The 20,536-nt window shown below is 44.7% G+C and overlaps 1 protein-coding gene across 1 annotated transcript in view; it reads right to left on the minus strand.

Moving 5' to 3' along the window:
- The window catches only part of LOC126151735 (synaptotagmin-15-like), a 159,117-nt gene that overhangs the window by 10,644 nt on the left and 127,937 nt on the right, over window positions 1-20,536 (minus strand). Inside the window, exons 6-8 of the mRNA XM_049915964.1 lie at window positions 14,916-15,071; window positions 8,216-8,323; window positions 1,726-1,930 (exon numbers count right to left, since the gene is read on the minus strand). Of these exons, the coding sequence (XP_049771921.1) occupies window positions 1,726-1,930; window positions 8,216-8,323; window positions 14,916-15,071 (469 nt within the window). The remainder of the gene's footprint in view (window positions 1-1,725; window positions 1,931-8,215; window positions 8,324-14,915; window positions 15,072-20,536) is intronic.

Raw genomic sequence — 20,536 nt, forward strand, 5'->3', positions numbered from 1 at the left:
CGACTGCCTGTCGAATCTCTGGAACAGTTCTGAAGCGAATGCCACGAAACCAAAACTGAAACGCCAATCCAACGAATGGCGTCATTATGGGTCGCAGCGAAAGACGAAGGTGCGTCAGAGCCCTAGTGTGGTGATTCTCGTGTTCGACTGCGGTGGTGTTATCCTAACGCATTACGTTCCTCCACGGCAGACCGTCAATGCAGAGTATTACTGTTCGTTTTTGGAGCATCACCTGTGACCACTTTTGCGAAAGAAGCGGCGACACTTTCTGCGCAACCAACCCATCATTTTGCACGACAGTGCGCGAGCGCATCCAGCGCAAGCTGTGGCTGCTCTGTTCGGTCAATGGGACTGGGAATTACTGTACCATCCACCATACTCCCCGGACTTGAGTCCTTGTGAGTTTCATTTGATTCCGAAGATGAAGGAACCACTTCGTGGCATTCGCTTCAGAACTGTTCCAGAGATTCGACAGACAGTAGACCACTCCATTCGCACCATCAACAGAACAGGCACTGCTAACGTTATACGAGGGCTATCCACAAAGTACATTACGTTTTGGAATTAAAAATAAATAAAGTAATAAAGTATTGGAAAAATATTTTATTATATACAGATGAAAGCCACACTTAAATACTATTTTTCTAAATAGTTGCCATTTAAATTAAGGCACTTATCGTAGCAATAGACGAGCTTGGAAATTCCTTCGTCGTAAAATTCGGCCGCCTGCGCCTTCAACCACGTGGTTACCTCTTCTTGAAGCTGTGCGTCGTCATCAAAACGCTGCATAGCCAACCACTTCTTCATTGCTGGGAATAAGTGGAAGTCGCTCGGTGCCAGGTCGGGACTGTACGGCGGATGAGGAAACAACTCCCACTTAAAAGATTCGAGAACTTCACGAATAGCATTTGCCGTGTGGGCCCGGGCGTTGTCGTGAATCGGCAAGATCTTTGAGCCCAACTGTCCCCTGCGCTTGTTTTGTATTGCTCTTCTGAGGTTGTGCAGAGTTTGGCAATACCTTTGAGAGTTTATTGTAGTGCCTCTTTCCAGGAAATCCACAAAAATCACACCTTTTCTGTCCCAAAAGAAGAGGTAACCACGTGGTTGAAGGCGCAGGTGGCCGAATTTTACGACGAAGGAATTTCCAAGCTCGTCCATCGCTACGGTAAGTGCCTTAATTTAAATGGCAACTGTGTAGGAAAGTAGTATTTAAGTGTGGCTTTCATCTGTATATAATAAAAAAAATGTCCAATACTTTATTTATTTTTAATTCCAAAACGTAATGTACTTTGTGGATAGCCCTCGTACTACGCCTTCCACATCACTGGCAACGGGTTCTATACAACGCTGGTGAGTACTTTGAAGGACAGTAACAGGAGCAAACATGTAACTCTTTTGTATCGGTTGCGAATAAATAGTTGCCACTATTTAAGATCCAACCCTCGTACTAAAACGTTAAAATAAACCGACGTTTCAGCTGATTCAGGTTGCTGAGGAGTCCACTGCAACAACCCTGAAAGGATTTAAACGTTTTAAGTATTTTATAAGCTGACAGTACACCTAGAAGGGTTGTAATGAGATGCAGGCGAAGCTGTATTATACACGGAGAATTCCATTCAGCTGCATGTCATGCTGGCAAGTGTGATGCACCTAGGGAGTGAATTTAGAGGGAAGGAGATGGAGAAGATGGGGAGGTAGGGAGGCAGGGAGTTGTCAGGCAGGTACCTCTGCCGTAGCCCGGCACGGGCACCAGCACGTGCAGCGTGATGCTGGTCAGGTCGAGGCGGGCGGCGGGCACGCGGAAGTTGAAGCACTGCGAGAAGTTGGGGCAGTCCGTGTTGCGGACTGTGGCCGTGCGCTTCACCTTGACGGCGCGGTACTGCTGCTGCAGCGACACGCGCACGTACGAGTCGCGCCGTTCCTCCCGGAACTGAAACACACACACACACACACACACACACGCTGGGCGCACACACTTAATTATCATATGTCTGAACTTCCTCACTTTCATAGGACTGAAGGGCGTTGTTTTAATTGTTAAAAACCCCTCTTTCTTTATTTGAGACGACCGGTTTCGACACACATTTCTGTCATCTTCAGGTCTTTAACATTTCTTTGTTGTAAATCACGTTCATTTTGCGCTGCACCTAATGCACAAGATATCAAGTGGATAAAACTAGACACATTAAAGACAGAAAGCACCTTGTCCAAAAGACCATGCCCATACACACTACTGGCCATTAAAACTGCTACACCAAGCAGAAATGCAGATGATAAACGGGTATTCATTGGACAAATATATTATACTAGAACTGACATGTCATTACATTTTCACGCAATTTGGGTGCATAGGTCCTGAGAAATCAGTACCCAGAACAACCACCTCTGGCTGTAGTAACGGCCTTGATACGCCTGGGCATTGAGTCAAACACAGCTTGGATGGCGTGTACAGGAACAGCTGTCCATGCAGCTTCAAAGCGTTACCACAGTTCATCAGGAGTAGTGACTGGCGTATTGTGACGAGCCAGTTGCTCCTCGGCCACCATTGACCAGACGTTTTCAATTGGTGAGATATCTGGAGAATGTGCTGGCCAGGGCAACAGTCGAACATTTTCTGCATCCAGAAAGGCCCGTACAGGACCTGCAACATGCGGTCGTGCATTATCCTGCTGAAATGTAGGGTTTTGCAGGGATCGAATGAAGGGTAGAGCCACGAGTCGTAACACATCTGAAATGTAACGTCCACTGTTCAAAGTGCCGTCAGTGCGAACAAGAGGTGACCGAGACGTGTAACCCATAGCACCTCACACTATCACGCCGGGTGATACGCCAGTACGGCGACGACGAATACACGGTACTCATCTGCGTTCACTGCAATGTCGCCAACCACGAATGCGTCCATCATGATGCTGTAAACAGAACCTGGATTCTTCCGAAGAAATGACGTTTTGCCGTTCGTGCACTCAGGTTCGTCGTCGAGTACACCATCGCAGGCGCTCCTGCCTCTGATGCAGCGTCAAGGGTAATCGCAGCCATGGTCTCCGAGCTGATAGTCCATGCTGCTGCATACGTCGTCGAACTGTTCGTGCAGATGGTTGTTGTCTTGCAAACGTCCCCATCTCTTGACTCAGGGATCGATATGTGGCTGCACGATCCGTTACAGCCATGCGGATAAGATGCCTGTCATCTCGACTGCTAGTGATACGAGCCCGTTCGGATCCAGTACGGCGTTCCGTATTATCCTCCTGAACCCACCGATTCCATATTCTGCTAACAGTCATTGGATCTCGACCAACGAGAGCAGCAATGTCGCGATACGATAAGCCGCAATCGTGATAAGCTACAATCCGACCTTTATCAAAGTCGGAAACGTGATGGTACGCATTTCTCCTCCTTAAACGAGGCATCACAACAACGTCTCACCAGGCAACGCCGGTCAACTGCTGTTTGTGAATGAGAAATCGGTTGGAAACTTTCCTCATGTCAGTACGTTGTAGGTGTCGCCACCGGCGCCAACCTTGTGTGAATGCTCTGAAAAGCTAATTATTTGCATATCACAGCATCTTCTTCCTGTCGGTTAAATTTCGCGTCTGTAGCACGTCATCTTCGTTGTGTATCAATTTTAATGGCCAGTAGTGCAAATATTGCTCGCATATGTAAACAAATATGCTACATGTTTGTATGAGATAACAAGCGATCAATATGGCACAGAGGTCGCTATCGACGGTCGAATCTGATCGGCTGAGGGCGTCTGCATGAGACGGCGTTGCATGCATTCCGTACGTACATGTCCACATCCGGAGCAGGTCCTCGGCGGACCGTCGTAAATAATTATCGCCCGGCAGCCAGCGATCGTGAGATACTAAAATATAGGGCGGTGCAATTCAATATGGACCTGTCGCACCTCGTTAAGGACAGGGTAAGTTTCGAAGGTCTTTCATTTTTCGGCCGTACGGCCGAGGACTGTACCACAGATTCGAAGAGCATTGGTTGCCACATCCGCTGTATAACACACCAAAAAGCCCCTTAAAGTCAATTAAGACAGAATATCATAATATGATGTAGGGAAGAGTTATCTTGGTAAATACGACATCTTTGCCGATAAGCTAACACCAAGAAGTTTTGATTGCAACAACATTATACATCATTGAGAGTTTTTGTTATGAAAAGAGGAGGAAGAAACCTCAGATTTAATTCATGGACAAATATCCAAGTGATAATTGCAATTAATATCTTGAAAGCTAAGTCCAAGGTGATGTTAGTCAGATATAACATTTATGTGGAAGAGAGTTGTAAGCGCAACGAAGAAATTCAATGCGCCTACAAAGCTCTTTCACAGAAAAAGTCGCTTGCTGTCACTAGTCCTGTAAAGACGTGCGAGAACAATTCTTGTCTTAGTTATTGGGAGTATGGAACGCGATGAGACTGTTTTGCGTTCAGAAGTGTTTCTTGCGTGAGGTGTTTCACGAAATTCGGAAACTGATTTTCTAAGCAGAGACAGGAACTGATAGACGCGTTTAACCGTGCATAACGGGTTAATTCAACTTTATTGACGAAACTAGTGAATATTGGACTTGACTTTCTAATAGTTGGAGCTAAAAGAAGAGTGGATAGTATATCAAAGGACTACACTCTATTAGTCTCGAGTATGACACAATTACACGACTTCACGAAGATAGTACGATTACGCTGAAGAGTCAAGTTGTCGTAATTGTCAAGAAAATTAATTTTAGTAGAACTGACTTTACCAACCAACTGCGTGTGCGTGTGGTCCGAAAGTTATTAAGTATTTAGTGGCCAAGGAACAATAAACTGTTCGTTCCAAGTGAAATATCAAGCGTGGACTACATTATTAAGTGATTTAATCAATGATAGTTAACCAACGACTGTTCAGCAGGAACAATTTAATCTGAATATCAAAATACCTGCTTCATTAATTGAAAAGAGAACTTTTGAACATTTTTTTTTAACATTACGGCGTAGGTTCACTCAGACGTGATCAAAGAGTATCTGTGGATCTCGCTTCATACAGGTTCAACAACTCCATGGCAACGAGCCAACAACGTACGAGAAGACTGATAATTACAATGTTTCCTCTCAATTGGTGGTGTGTACGATGCGGATGAGATACGATTTAACAACTACATCATATCCGGGCAATGAACCATTCACTCTTACATCAGAAGAAGCATCCATCGTACGAGTTGGCATTTCTGTCTCCCGTTCACCAACGGGGACCTACGTCATAGCGCATCGTGTCTCAATTCCACTGCTAGAGCTGCGGCAGTAGCGGCTCTAGGGCGTCGACAATATCAGCTCGCGGTTGGAGTGCGGCGACGCCACAGCTGGAACTTCAGATACGTATTTTGTAGTTTGAACGGTCAGTTCAAGTATTACCACACCCAGAGAGGTAGAATCTGTAACCTCCCGTCGAGCGTCTGAGGACTTCGTCACACTGCTCGTCGTCAGTGAACTTAAGATAAACGCTGGAGGTGATAGACAAATGGATACCCAGCATCTCTTTCGGGTCAACGTGTATCAAGTCTCATAAAAGTCTGTCTACTTCGCGGGCCTTGGGTCTAGAGTCTACAGTACGCTGCGTCAAACTGCAGCTTGATCGTGGCTTTCCGATACGAAGAGCCATCGGAGTCACGAACGTAACTGTAACACTCAACACCACCGCAGTGGCACGGTAAACAGCAGACACGGAAATACGACACGGAGCTGCCAGGATGTATCGCACCGCTCAAAAACCTAAGGCCGACTAACCATTTGGTTATCCGTGGCACTACTCACGGCCACACCCAAATCTTCATATGTCGTCAACCTAGTATAAAACCTGTACTACCAAATCCGTTACGTATATTCTCGTACAGAGGAGACAATTTACTTCGAAGACGCTTACCCAGTATCGGCGGATAAATACGATATTGCAGTGCCTGTGATATTCAGAAATACGATGTAAAGTCACTTTGGACAAGCATGTACACAGGGATAAAAAACAGACCCTTCAACATCGTGTTTACGTCACTGGTCGTCAAACTGCGGTTCGCGGGCCACATGCGGCTCGAATCGACTATTCGCGCTGCCCCAGGTGCTTATTTTTAATTGACGTCGTAGAACTGGGCCGTGAGCTAAGTAAAGTTGGCCGCTTACGTCAGGGGCAGAGTGTTAAGTAGTGCGGCAACTGTGGGTATTGAGGATGTACAAGGGGACTGTTCGATTGTTTGTCTTCCAGTGCTGACAACACACTGGCGCGCGTGACTTGTAGTGATCATCTGCTTTGGAAAAAAATTTGACACATCGGTTCATGAATGCGCATTACAGAGATGATCATCTTCACAAGCAGTACAGATTTGTAGGTAATATAGCGTCACAACTTTGGGGTCACTAAGGGTGTCAGCAATGTGAAACAGAGGACAGTCAAAATGAAGTGTTCAAAATGGAGCTGTCTTCTATCAGTGCTTCGTATGGCTACATATCGCGCGTTTACTATAGCTAGTGAATTGGAGGCTCATAACATACCAATTTATGTAAGTTATCAGTTAATAAACCTATGTAAGATACGAATTAAAATGAGAGCGGTACATAAGCGACCCGAGGTGCGACCCCGAAATCTGTGTACTGCCTCTTGAGCGAATAAGTTTGACTACCACTGATTGACAGTGAAATGACCTCTACGCGCAGCGACAGCATGCGCATCAGACTTACGTCACTTTTGATACCGCAGTGGTTGCCTAGCGACAGGAGTTTTCCCCAGTAAGTTGCCTAGCGACACGAGTTTTCCCCAGTAACTAGAACGCTAAATAATGTCGCGGGATAACATTCTTGGACACGCTTTCCTGTCTTCAATTTTTTTTCAAGACAACGTCCAACAACTCTTCGAGCTTACTTCGTTACATACTAAAGGGTAAGCATGAAGTTTTTGTCTGATCACAAAATTTAATTTCTGAAGAACTATGCGCGATACAGCTATGTGGTTTGTTGAAAATAGTAGCTTAACTCATCAAGTTTTTATGGATATGTCTTCTTTCCTTCATTTCTTGTTGCAGAAAGCTTAATTTAAGACTGCTGCTCTCATAACGTCGTCTATGTACAAAGTGTTTCGCGGTTTTCATGAAACTCAGTCGCCTATTACAGCTCAGCAACTGTTTCGAAGTGCCTGTAGTCTAGATCCGCCAGGTGTGAAGAGCCTCAAAGGAGTGTATGAAAAGAGACTGACGTTGTTGGCGACAAGGCAAGAAGCCGGACACCTGGAGTGAGTGATTACGCTGTTGATACAGTGACTACAGAATCCTAAAGGCATCCAGGGAAATCGACGCTCGTGTTTCCAGGGAAAAGGACATACTTCACTGCACTGGGTTTAATATTTCACACAAATGTCTGCATTTATATGTATACAAAGTGTAAATTACGCACGTTTTGCAGCCGTATGTTAGTCCGAGAGAAGCTGACTTCGTTAGGTACATGCTAGAACAAATCGAGGTACACGATACAAGTGTTTGTTTGTATGATGACTTTTCACACCTCCGGGAAAGTAAACAGGGGTAACGTCTGAATCTGGTGGTCGAAGAGACTATACATTTTCGAATAGTAGATAACGGACAACCCGGGAATGAATGTGTGGTGTGGCTGTTCTGGGATAGTTATTTTTCACTGAGTCTACCATTATGGCAACAATTAAACTGGTCACCTTGGAACTTCACATTCCAAATCAGTTTCGGGACTGTCAACCCTGGATAGAGACTTGCAGTAAGATGGTGCACCGTCACACTGGGGGTTGTTTGTTCGCCAGTTCTTAGATGAAAGCGTTACGACAGATGGTCTGGCACAGACGTCCCAAAATCGTGGCCACCACTTCCGTTAGAGATAACTTCGTTTGACCTTCTTCGTGGGATTATGTTGAGGACAAAGCGTTCAGTTCACCACTTCCCGATGTGCAGCTTTTTATGGCACAAATACGAAATGCAGGAGAGGCGGTGACGGAGGAGATGTTGGCAAAGACATGGAGAGAAAATGAGTAGCTCTTAGACATTCTACGGGTAAGAAACGGAGCACATGTGGAAGTGTATCGATTAAAAAAAAAAAAGAAAAAACTTTGCGAGTTAAGTTACCAGCTGCAACAAACCGCACAGCTCTATCAGTACGCTCAGGCTGTATTACTGTTTCTGTGCGTAAACTGTTAGCAGCCGTACACGTACAGAAGGATACGCACCTTGAGGTTCCTGGCCTCTATGACGGTGACGGCGAGCCGGTGCAGGTTCTCGTTGTACAGCAGTGACACCAGCAGCTCGCCCCGCTCAGACACCTGCTCCTGCGCCTCCTGCGGCACAAACGAAAACAGCTTTGGAAAAGAGTGGAATACATAAAATTACTTGTTTATGAGGCAAAATCTATGTCAGTCAGTGCGGCAGGGCAATATACACCCGCTTGAAGGAACACCACAGAAGGTAGAAACTTAGAAAAGGAGACACAAGGTTTGCTGACCACCTGCTTAGGGAAGGCCATAATTACAAGCCGAAACACAAAGTATTACATCAGATCCACAAAGGAAGGAAGATCAACTGCATTGAAATTATGGAAATTAATAAACACTTGTCCGTCAACCCAAGCTTAGTCCTGAAAGATCAGACACAGTTCCCTTACTCACCACTTCTAACAGCAAATACTACTCATAATCCCATCCTGGTTATATTATAAATATGCCCTCCTACTCCTATGTTCCATTTGCTTTATTTCAGTTATTATAATTTTTCTAGTTGTGTTAAAAAAATTTACTTTGTGTAATCGAAGCTCATCACTCAACCTGCTTAATATCACCGATTATATATCATTTGTTTGTAATTTACGATCTATTGACAACAAGATTATTTTGTTCAGCGACATCTTTGGAATATGTCAGCAAAGATTATTGTTCAATTATGTTCTTGTATGTAAAACTGTTGAAACTTGTCTATGGTTCATTAATTAGTGCGTCGCGTATTTTATCTTAGTTAAATAATCTTATATGGCATTTACACGGAAATAACCTCGCTTATTTTGATTCTGTTCTAGCATTAGTATTTTTATCTCAGGAAATGGAGATGCTCTGTATATGCAGTAGTTTAACATCTTTGATCGAAGAAAATTCCGTTGCATCACATACTTATCTTTGATTTGATTAAAACCGGTTCGTGTAACAAACAGTAGATATCGTAGAATATTACACCAGTGTTGTTTGCGTTTCACTGATACTGTACAAAATATTCTATCAAGAACGGACGGGTCAGTCATTGCAATAAATCTCTCTGCTCACAGTGCAGCGCATTACAGCTGTGACAGACATTGAAACTAAGCACTTGAAGTCATGCACCTAATGTATCGCTGTTAGTCTAGAGTATGCAGTTTTTAATGTCCTTAATTAGTGTGTTTGCATTTGATATTGCAAAAAATTATCCAGACGTACATCAGATGAACTGCTATCAGTCGCCTACTAAAAAAAAACATTTAATATGGCATTACTAATTTCACCATCAAGTGAATAACAAAAGCGGCTAAACTCAAACCTAGTAAAGAAACATCGAATTAATATTTGAATGAGCTCTCCTGAAATACTGGAAGTTTCTAAATCTACTAACTGCATTCAGAAGTTGGTGTTGGAGTCACGCTCTACTACTGCCATATACTGCAGCCTGTATTTATTGTCGCTGTTGACTAGAAGATAGGCTTTTCAGCATGAGAACGGAATAAGAAATATGATCCTATGGCAGGGCGATCTCCATAATTTACAAACAGAGAAGAGATTATTGCAACCCAATTCCAGTCAAAGGATGTTGAGATTAAATGTCCGCTCTCAAGGTTCTGCATGCTCCCCTATGGTACGCCTATATGTACAAAGATGCGAGGGGTGGTAAGTTTCCAGTGTGGCCGCCATTGTTTTGTTACCACAGGGTGTTACTTGAGATTGTATCGGTGGAGATTATTGGTGTTTCGATCTTCCTCCATCGCACCAAAACCAAAATTACTTTCCTTTTTTTGGACTTTATGAACATATACACTCGTGTCCAAAATAAAAGCGAGAAATCACAATTTCCCCGTCCTATGTCTAACGATGTAATCATACAAACTGTCAACAGATGTCCGTACGATCGTGCCCTGCACGGAAGATGTATTCCAGTCAACGGACAACCACACCAACGATGACATCAGGGCAGCTATCAAACGGGACAGTGCTTGCCGTGTACTCCCACATCCACAATCGCTGTGTACACAATCATAGACGGTGCAGTATGGCACAGAGATGACGCCTACCAGGGTCTGCGATGTAGGGCCGTGGGAAGAATGGAAGCAAGATAGTCGCAAACTGATGTGGCCCGATGACATAATGTGAATCGTTCTGTTGCTTTTTCGGATGTGGCGATAGCCTATAGAGATCGAAACTGTATCCCGCAGACCAGGGCTGGTGCGACCACGTGTAACATCAGAAAGAGAGGACCGTAATGCCTTAGTACTGCAACGACAGCTGGCACCTGTGCTCGCAGCATCCACTGGACGCGTTGTAGCGAGGCAAACCGTGTGGAGAAGGCTTCGGAAGAGTGGCCTTTATTGTCAGAGACCTGCTCCATGTGTACCTCTGACGTGTTTTCGCAGAAGGGAACATCTATAGTGGAGCAGTCGGCGTGCCAACTGGGCGGTCGGACAGTGGGCCAATGATCTTTTCACAGATGAGTCCCGATTTGTTCTCGGCAGTGATTAACGACGTATTCGCAACTGGAGGGAACGTGGAGCACGATTTCGGGTCCCAGACGTTATGGAAAGAGACATATCAAATGGTTCACATGGCTCTGAGCACTATGCGACTTAACTTCTGAGGTCTTCAGTCGCCTAGAACTTAGAACTAATTAAACCTAACTAACCAAAGGACATCACACACATCCATGCCCGAGACAGGATTCGAACCTGCAACCGTAGCGGTCGCTCGGTTCAAGACTGTAGCGCCTAGAACCGCATGGCCACTCCGGCCGGCAGACTGATATCAAGGAGGATCACTAATGCTGAGGGAGAGATTGTATTGCCACCTCTTCATGAAATTTTACGGATGAATCGGCAAGGTTTAACTGCTGCCTGGTATCGAGACGAGTGCTGTCGGACCAGACTTCGCACGGATATACGATGATGCTCGACATCATAGAGCACGGGTGATTGATGTTTTCTTGGAAATGCGAGATACTGGAGGAATGGCGTGCCCTGCTCGCTCTCCCAATTTGAGTCCCATAGAGCACCTACGGCAGGCACTAGGGACATGGGTTGCATCACGTCAGCATCCACAAACCACGCTCCAGCACCTTGTGGGCAGGGCTGCAGGAAGAATGGGCGTAATTGCCTCAACATGAGATTGGAGATATCATCGTTTGTCAGTCCTGTATTGCTGCCAAAGGTGGTCACACTCCATACTGAGTGCATTAGCCAGGTGTCAGAATGTACGTTTACTGTTATGAATGCCGTTGTTATTTACGTTCTGTATTATATATATTGTTTATTTTTAGCTATCATCTGTTTATACTGTTTTGTGGCAAAATAAACGCAATCTTGCAAAATTTCTACATATACATCTACATCTATGTGATGACTCTGCTATTCACAATAAAGTGCCTGGCAGAGGGTTCAGTGGACCACCTTGATGCTGTTTCTCTATCGTTCCACCCTCGAACGGCACGCGGGAAAAACGAGCACTTAAAATATTTCCGTACGACCCCTGATTTCTCTTATTTTATCGTGATGATCATTTCTCCCTATGTAGGTGGGTGCCAACAGAATGTTTTCTCAATCGGAGGAGATAACTGGTGATCGAAATTTCATGAGAAGATCCCGTCGCAACGAAAAACGCCTTTGTTTTTATGATTGCCACTCCAGTTCACGTATCATCTCTGTGACACTATCTCACCTATTTCGCGATAATACAAAACGAGCTGCCCTTCTTTGTACTTTTCCGATGTCATCCGTCAGTCCCGCCTGATAGGGATCCCACACCGCACAGCAGTACTCCAGAATAGGGCGGACAAGCGTAGTGTAAGCAGTCTCTTTGGCAGACATGTTGCACCTTCTAAGTGTTCTGCCAATGAATCGCAGTCTTTGGTTTGCTCTACCTACGATATTATCTATGTGATCGTTCCAATTTAGGTTATTTGTAATTGTAATCCCTAAGTATTTAGTTGAATTCACAGCCCTCAGATATGTGTGAGTTATCGCGTAATCGAAAGTTAGCTGATTTCTTTTAGTACTCATGTGAATAACGTCACACTTTTCTTTATTCAGGCTCAATTGCCACTTTTAGCACCATACAGATATCTTATCTAAATCATTTTGCAAGTCGTTTTGGTCATCTGATGACTTTACAAGACGGTAAATGACAGCATCATCTGCAAACAATCTAAGATGGCTGCTTAGATTGTCTCCTATGTCGTTAATATAGATCAGGAACAATAGAGGGCCTATATTACTTCCATGGGAAACGCCGGATATTACTTCTGTTTTACTCGATGACTTTCCGTCTATTACTACGAACTGTGACCTTTCTGACAGGAAATCACGAATTCAGTCGCACATCTGAGGCGATATTCCATAGGTATGCAGTTTGGTTAGAAGATGCTTTTGAGGAACGGTGTCGAAAGCCTTCAGGAAATCTAAAAATATGAAATCAATTTGACTTATTACTCCATGAGCATGAAGAGCTAGTTGTGTTTCGCAAGAACGATATTTTCTGAATCCGTGCTGACTATATGCGAATAAAATGTTTTGTTCGAGATACTTCATAATGTTTGAATATGGTATATGTTCCAAAACCCTACTGAAAATCGACGTTAGTGATAGAGGCCTGTAATTCAGCGGATTATTCCTACTTCCCTTTTTGGGTGTTGGTGTGACTTGAGCAATTTTCCAGTCTTTAGGTGCGTATCTTCCTGTGAGCGAGTGGTTGTATACAGGGTGGTCCATTGATCGTGACCGGGCCAGATATCTCACGAAATAAGCGTCAAACGGAAAAGTACAAAGAACGAAACTTGTCTACCTTGAAGGGGGAAACCAGATGGCGCTATGGTTAGCCCGTTAGATGGCGATGCCATAGGTCAAACGGATATCAACAGCGTTTTTTTTAAATAGGAACCCCCATTTTTATTACATGTTCGTGTAGTACGTAAAGAAATATGAATGTTTTAGTTGGACCACTTTTTTCGCTTTGTGATAGATGGCGCTGTAATAGTCACAAACACATAGCTCACAATTTTAGATGAACAGTTGGTAAGAGGTAGGTTTTTTTTAAAAATACAGAACGTAGGTACGTTTGAACATTTTATTTCGGTAGTTCCAATTTGATATATGTACCTTTGTGAACTTATCATTTATGAGAACGCAAGCTGTTGCAGCGTGATTACCTGTAAATAACGCATTAATGCAATACATGATCAAAATGATGTCCATCAGCCTCAATGCATTTGGCAATACGTGCAACTACATTCCTCTCAACAGCGAGTAGTTCACCTTCCGTAATCATCGCACATGCATTGGCAATGCGCTGACGCATGTTGTCAGGCGTTCTCGGTGGATCACGACAGCAAATATCCCTCAACTTTCCCCACAGAAAGAAATCCGGGGACGTCAGATCCGGTGAACGTGCGGGCCATGGTATGGTGCTTGGACGATCAATGCACCTGTCATGAAATATGCTATTCAACACCTCTTCAACCGCACGCGAGCTATGTGCCGGACATCCATCATGCTGGAAGTACATCGCATTTCTGTCATAGAGTGAAACATCTTGTAGTAACATCGATAGAACATTACGTAGGAAATCAGCATACATTGCACCAATTAGATTGCCATCGATAAAATGGGTGCCAACTATCCTTCCTCCCATAATGCCGCACCATACATTAACCCGCCAAGGTCGCTGATGTTCCACTTGGCTCAGCCATCGTGGATTTTCCGTTGCCCAATAGTGCATATTAAGCCGGTTTACGTTGCCGCTGTTGGTGAAAGACGCTTCGTCGCTAAATAGAACGCGTGCAAAATATCTGTCATCGTCGCGTGATTTCTCTTGTGCCCAGTGGCAGAACTGTACACGACGTTCAAAGTCGTCGCCATGCATTTCCTGGTGCATAGAAATATGGTACGGGTGCAATCGATTTTGAATGGGGGTTCCCTTAAAAAAAAAAAAACGCAGTGATATCCGCTTGACCTATGGCAGCGCCATCTAGTGGGCCAACCATAGCGCCATCTGGTTCCCCCTTCAAGCTAGACAAGTTTCGTTCTTTGTAGTTTTTTCGTTTGACGCTTATTTCGGGAGATATTTGGCCCGGTCACGATCAATGGACCACCCTGTATAATTGCTAAATATGGAGCTATTTTATCAGCATACTCTGATAACAAACTGACTGGTATACAATCTGGACCGGAGGCCTTGCCTTTATTATGTGATTGAAGCTGTTTTGTTACACCGAGGATATTTCGGTTTGTTGCTTTAAGTTTGGACGCCAGTGTATTTGGCGTCAGAGCAGACACCAAAGGTAACAAAATGGTTCAAATGGCTCTGAGCACTATGGGACTTAACTTCTGAAGTCATCAGTCCCCTAGAACTTAGAACTACTTAAACCTAACTAACCTATGGACATCACATACATCCATGCCGGAGGTAGGATTCGAACCTGCGACCGCAGCGGTCATGCGGTTCCAGACTGTAGCGCCTAGAACCGCTCGGCCACTCCGGCCGGCACCAAACGTAGCAAACTCTAGGGAGAAACGCTAGGAAATTGTGAGGTAGTATGATTCACTAAGCGTTTGTTGTTGGGTCGACGCCACCTTGAGTTGGTGCACACTGCACTGCGGTAGACAGTCTTGCACGGAACTCAGTGGTCGCCGTGTGAGTGGTCGGCGAGACGCACCTTCTCGAGGTCCATGTTGAAGAGGCGCTGTTCGCCGCCAGTGCCCAACTCGCGCAGGGGCAGCGACACGTGGCCGATCACGTTGCGGCGCTTGGCGCGCCCCGCGTCCAGCACGGTCAGCTTCAGGATGTGGTCGGACACGTTCTTGGACGGCACCTGCGGACACGCCCACATACTCAGGATTAGCTCGGCAGTCGAGTAGTAATCGTGAAAAGCTATAGTGTTTCAAGCTCATTAATACACTCTAAAAAATAATACTAATATAAATGATGCATCACGAAGGAGTTATGCGAATGGGATGGAAATCGATAGATGTCGGTACATTCACAGATGAACAAATTATTGCAAAAACAGAAATTATGCGAAGTGAAAGCAGCTGTCAAAAGGTCAATGAGAGATTCTTTTAACGAATTTGAAAGCAATATTTTATCTTGCAGATTCTAAAAATAACCACAAAAAATTTTGGTCGTACGGAAAATCTATGAACGTTACAAATAATTCAATACTTTTTCTTGAAGACAGTACGGGTAATGTAATGGATGATGATAAACTGAAGGCAGAAATTCTAAACCTAGCTTTCAAAAACTCGTTTATGGTAGAGGACTGTAGCGCCGTTCCCTCTTTCAACTATGGAACAAACGCATGGATGGCTGTCATAGTGTTTAGTGTACCTGGGACTGTAAAACAGTTAAGATCCTCGGACACCAGGAAGGCATCTGGGCGCTGCTGTCATGGACTGTGCGGCTGGTCCTGGCGGAGGTTCGAGTCCTCCCTAGGGCATGGGTGTGTGTGTTTGTCCTTAGGATAATTTAGGTCAAGTAGTGTGTAAGCTTAGGGACTGATGACCTTAGCAGTTAAGTCCCATAAGATTTCACACGCATTTGAACATTTTTTTGAAGGCCCAGACGATATCGCCGTAAGATTTTATGTTCACTATGCTACAAAAAACAGCACCATTCTTGTCCATCATCTATCAGAGATCACTGGAACAGCGGGAAGAAGGCCTAGGTCATAGCAATGTATAAAAAAGGGTAGATGCACGTCATTACCGGCCAATTTCACTGACATCGATTTGTTGAAGAATCATGTAAGATATTTTGTGTTCAGACATAATGACCTTTCTAGACTCTGAGAAGCTCATCTGCAGAAACCTGCAGGGTTTTAGGAATACAGCGGTCATGCGAGACACAGCTGGCCCTCATTGTGCATGATATACAACAGGCTCTAGATACCGGCTCCCAGGTTGATGCCATATTCCTCGACTTTCGAAAGGCGTTCCGCATTGTAGCTTGCTCCAAAAAGTGCGCGCTTACGGTCTGTCCGATGACAAATGCTGTTGGATAGAAAGTTTTCTAACGGGCGGAAAGTTGTATGTCCTCCTGAATGGGGAGAAACAATCGTAAGATCAGGTGTACCCCAGGGTAGCGTAATAGGTCCGCTGCTTTTACGATTTTCATAAGCAATCTGGTTGATGGTCTTGACATCGGCATTAGACTGTTTACCGATGTTGCTGTAGTATACAGGAAAGTAGTATCAAACCAAAATTTTGAAGAAATCAGTGAGGTTTTACAGAAAATAAAAGCGTAGTGTAATGAATGCCATTTATCTCTCAGTATTAGTAATTGTCGCCTACTGCGTATAACAAGGTGGAAATCCCCATTAATGTACGAGTACAAAATAAATGCCCATTCTTTGGAAGCGGTGACACTCGTCAAATATCTGGGTGTGACTATTCCAAGTGATCTCAAATGGAACGATCAGATTACACAAGTAACGGGTAAAGCTAAGTCTAGATTGCAGTTTATTGGTAGAATCCTGAAGCGATGCAGTCCTACAACAAAGGAAATGGTTTACAATACGTTAGTTCGTCCTGTCTTAGAGTATTGTTCGTCTGTATGGGACCCTTACCATTTGGGTCTGATTCAGGAGGTTGAGAAGGTCCAAAGAAAAGCGGCCAATTTCGTGACTGGTACATTTAGCCATTGCGAGAGCGTTACAAATCTCATAGAAAGTTTGAAGTGAGACACACTTGCAGACAGACGACGCGCTAAACAGAAGGGGGTGCTCACTGAATTCCAAAATCCGATCTTCGCCGAGGATGTAGAGCACATATCATTACCACCAACTTTCATATCGCGCAATGATCACCATTCAAAGATAAGGGAAATTAGAGCTCGTACTGAGGAGTTCAGAGAGACGGGGGGGGGGGGGGGGGGCGATGGTTCAAATGGCTCTAAGCACTATGGGACTTAACATCTGAGGTCATCAGTCCCCTAGACTTAGAACTACTTAAACCTAACTAACCTAAGGACAACACAGGACACACACATCCATGCCCGAGGCAGGATTCGAACCTGCGACCGTAGCAGCAGCGCGGTTCTGGACTGAAGCCCGTAGAACCGCTAGTCCACAGCGGCCGGCGGTGGGGGGATATGACTTTGGCATGATTAGTGCCCTCCGCCACACACCGCTTGGTGGCTAGCGGAGTATATATGTAGATGTACATGAATTGATTTTATTAAAGAGAAAGAGTTTCACAAACTGAGCAAGTCAATAACGCGTTGGCCACTTCTGACCTTTATGCAAGCAGTTACTGGGCTTGGCATTGATTGATAAACTTCTTGTATGTCATGTCCTCCTGCGAGATGTCGAGCAAATTTTTTCCGATTGGCGCGTTGCATCGACAAACTCCTAAGCTGGCTTGAGGGACCTGCTCATAATGTTCCCCACGTTCTGAATTAGGAGGAGATCTGGCCACCTTACTGGCCAAGGTATGGTTTACCAAGCGCCAAGACAAACAGTAGAAAGTCTCGTCGTGTGCGAGCGGGCATTATCTTGCTGAAATATAAGGCCACGACGGCTAGTTATGGAAAGGAACAAAACAGGAGGTAGAATACTCTCGAGGTACCGCTGTACTCTAAGGGAGCCCCAGATAACAGTCAAAATGGTTCTGATATGAAACGAAATGGCACCGTAGACCATCACTCCTGGTCTTCGAGCCATATGGCGGGGGACCATATGGCCGGTATCACGCCACTTTCTGGGGTCTTTCCAGAATTGGAAGCGGGACGCTTCACTACAGACAATTCTACTGCAGTCTATGAGATTCCAGGATGAACGTGCCTTACAGTAATGCGAACGGCGTGCTGTTGGTATGCAGAGGTCAATGGGAGTCGAAGCATGGGGCGTCGGAGCTCAACCCGCTTCCTGTGAACCGCCTATTGTTTGTGCTTGTGGTCACTGAAGCATCAGCTGCACGTCGGGCCGACGATAAAGTGAAACCGGGGCTGTGAGTGCCTGTCTGACGACTACTCGGCCTTCATGTACCGTTGCGTGTCTAAGTCGATAGCTTCTTTCTTGACACTGCTTTCGGACGTGGCTCGTCCTTTCCTGCCAACATCAATAAGCGGTGGCGTCGCTCCTATAGAAATATCGATCGATTCGCCGATTACTCCAGCCGGCTATTTTAACTACAGTCCGTCTCTCAAACTTTGACATCTGCGTATGTTATTCACGCACCTGTCTGCTAGGTATGGTTACATGGAATGAAATTCGCGGAGACGTTATGCCCTGCTATCGGCATGTTTCCTGTGTACTATCCTTGCCAGCTGTACGGCAAATGTGCGCTGCAGCATCACATATTCATCCATCGGTCGCTAAAGTTTACAATCTTTCATTTTCCGTCGATATCTGTATGAATATCAATTTGTGCCGTGGAATAATTCACTTATGGTTTTGTGATGGGTGAGGTTACTAGTCTTTAATCTGAAGATACTGGTAAGCTACATATTGGTCATTCTTTGGATGAAGTGGGAGTGTGGGTACCCAGCTCCTTTGGTCGCGAAGTGGATATCTGCCTGGATAATGGTCACCAGTGAAAGAGTTGCACATTGTTTCGCGTCCTTGGGAAGAGGGAAGGAAGGGCCAACTTCGCATTCTGCCGTAGTTCGTCTGGGAAGCTTGGACACAGAAAAGTAAAAATATTCGTGGCAATATTTCCTGCGAAGCGTTTTCGGCCTCTAGTACTGTTATGGAACGACAGGGACTGCGGGATTTGCAACCATTGGAAGGATATGGGACGTCTTGTTCGGAGTGTTACTTTCCTGTTGTTAGTTTCCAGACGACAGCTATACCAGGAAAATCACTTGGGAATAGCAAGAAAGGCGTCAGTGTGGAAACGAGCTGGGTGACCAATGTGAGAACGTCTCTACTGACATTTGTGGGACAACCAATCAAAAAGAGTGAAGAGGCCAAGAATGTTTATTGGTTTAAGGAAAATGAAAGGGAGCGGAGGCAGTCGGTGTTCAGCTGGGATCTGGCGCCCAAGAGGGGAATGAAGAGTGTGGAATGCGAAGGGAGATACTAATGCATCTGAGGGTGCGTCGCACGGAAAAAGAGGGCGTCTGAAAAGTAATTCTTCCAAACTATTTATGTGGAAACTCTTAAAGCTTGCTAAATAATTTAAAATACAGCACATTTTATCACAGGCAAGTTGTAATGATAACTTTACATTCATTAACCATAAACTCATGATAGTAGTCAAACCACGAAGGAAGAATCTAACAAATCATTCGTTCGACCGATATATTTTCTTTATCTTGTGATGACAGGGAAATACCAGACATTTATTTACGACAAGTATATAATTTTTACAAAGATGCGCACAATCGCAAGTCCATAATGGATTCATAGCTCTACGTTTATGCTTCAAACCCAATCAGAAGCTTCTGCAGACAAATAGTGTAGATCTTCCGTGGTCCGTTTGAATGCTCTGAGGGAACATTCAAATGTTACGTTGTTTACTGTTTGTTGCTCTTCGCCACAGTCACACTCAGGGGTGGACTTTCATCCGCATTGTTGTGGATATGTTCCACATCTGTCACCGTCAGTTCTGATCCGATTCAGTACGCACCATTTTCGTCAGAGTAGAGGAAAATCTGCTGGTCACTTCCTGTGAGATCCTATGGGGTTGTAGTGCTTCAGGGAAAATTGCTCCTGACGATGATCGTTCCAGGCTTCTTAAATGTTAACGTTACTGTCCTCCAGGCTCATTGCTGTGCGCCATGATGGTTTTCTTCCGTGCAGTCGGTGGGATTCTAATGAACATATTTCTGAATGAATCTGGATTGTTTTTTATGCTTGTACATACGTTCAGCAATGACTGTGATCTTCTAATGGATAGTGGTGGAATGTTACTAAGGACCGGTAACCAGTACGAGTTTGTGGGATGAATACACGCCGTAACGAGGTGCATTGCTTGACTGAGCTGTGTGTGTCAATTATTTTAGTGTGAGCACTGTTTAGCCAGACGTAATGGCGTTACTCTGCAACTGATAATGCATTGCTTGTCAGTTTAGACATTAACCAGCCAGGATTTATATAAGAAATAGGGAACATCCAAAGAAGAGCGGCGCATTTCGTTACAGGTTCATTTGGCAACTTGGGAACCGCCGCTGAGATGTTCATCCAAATTCACTGTCACACACTACAAGGGGGCCGTTGTCTATCGAGGAGGAGCACTTGAAACCAATCTACTTAGTTGTTTGTTGAATAACTTCCGATCTCTACCTTACCCCATACTTTTTATCCTCTACAGTTCTCTCATGGAAGTTATTTCTTGA

Source organism: Schistocerca cancellata, chromosome 2 (assembly GCF_023864275.1).
Source record: "Schistocerca cancellata isolate TAMUIC-IGC-003103 chromosome 2, iqSchCanc2.1, whole genome shotgun sequence".
NCBI classification, from domain to species: Eukaryota; Metazoa; Arthropoda; class Insecta; order Orthoptera; family Acrididae; genus Schistocerca; species Schistocerca cancellata.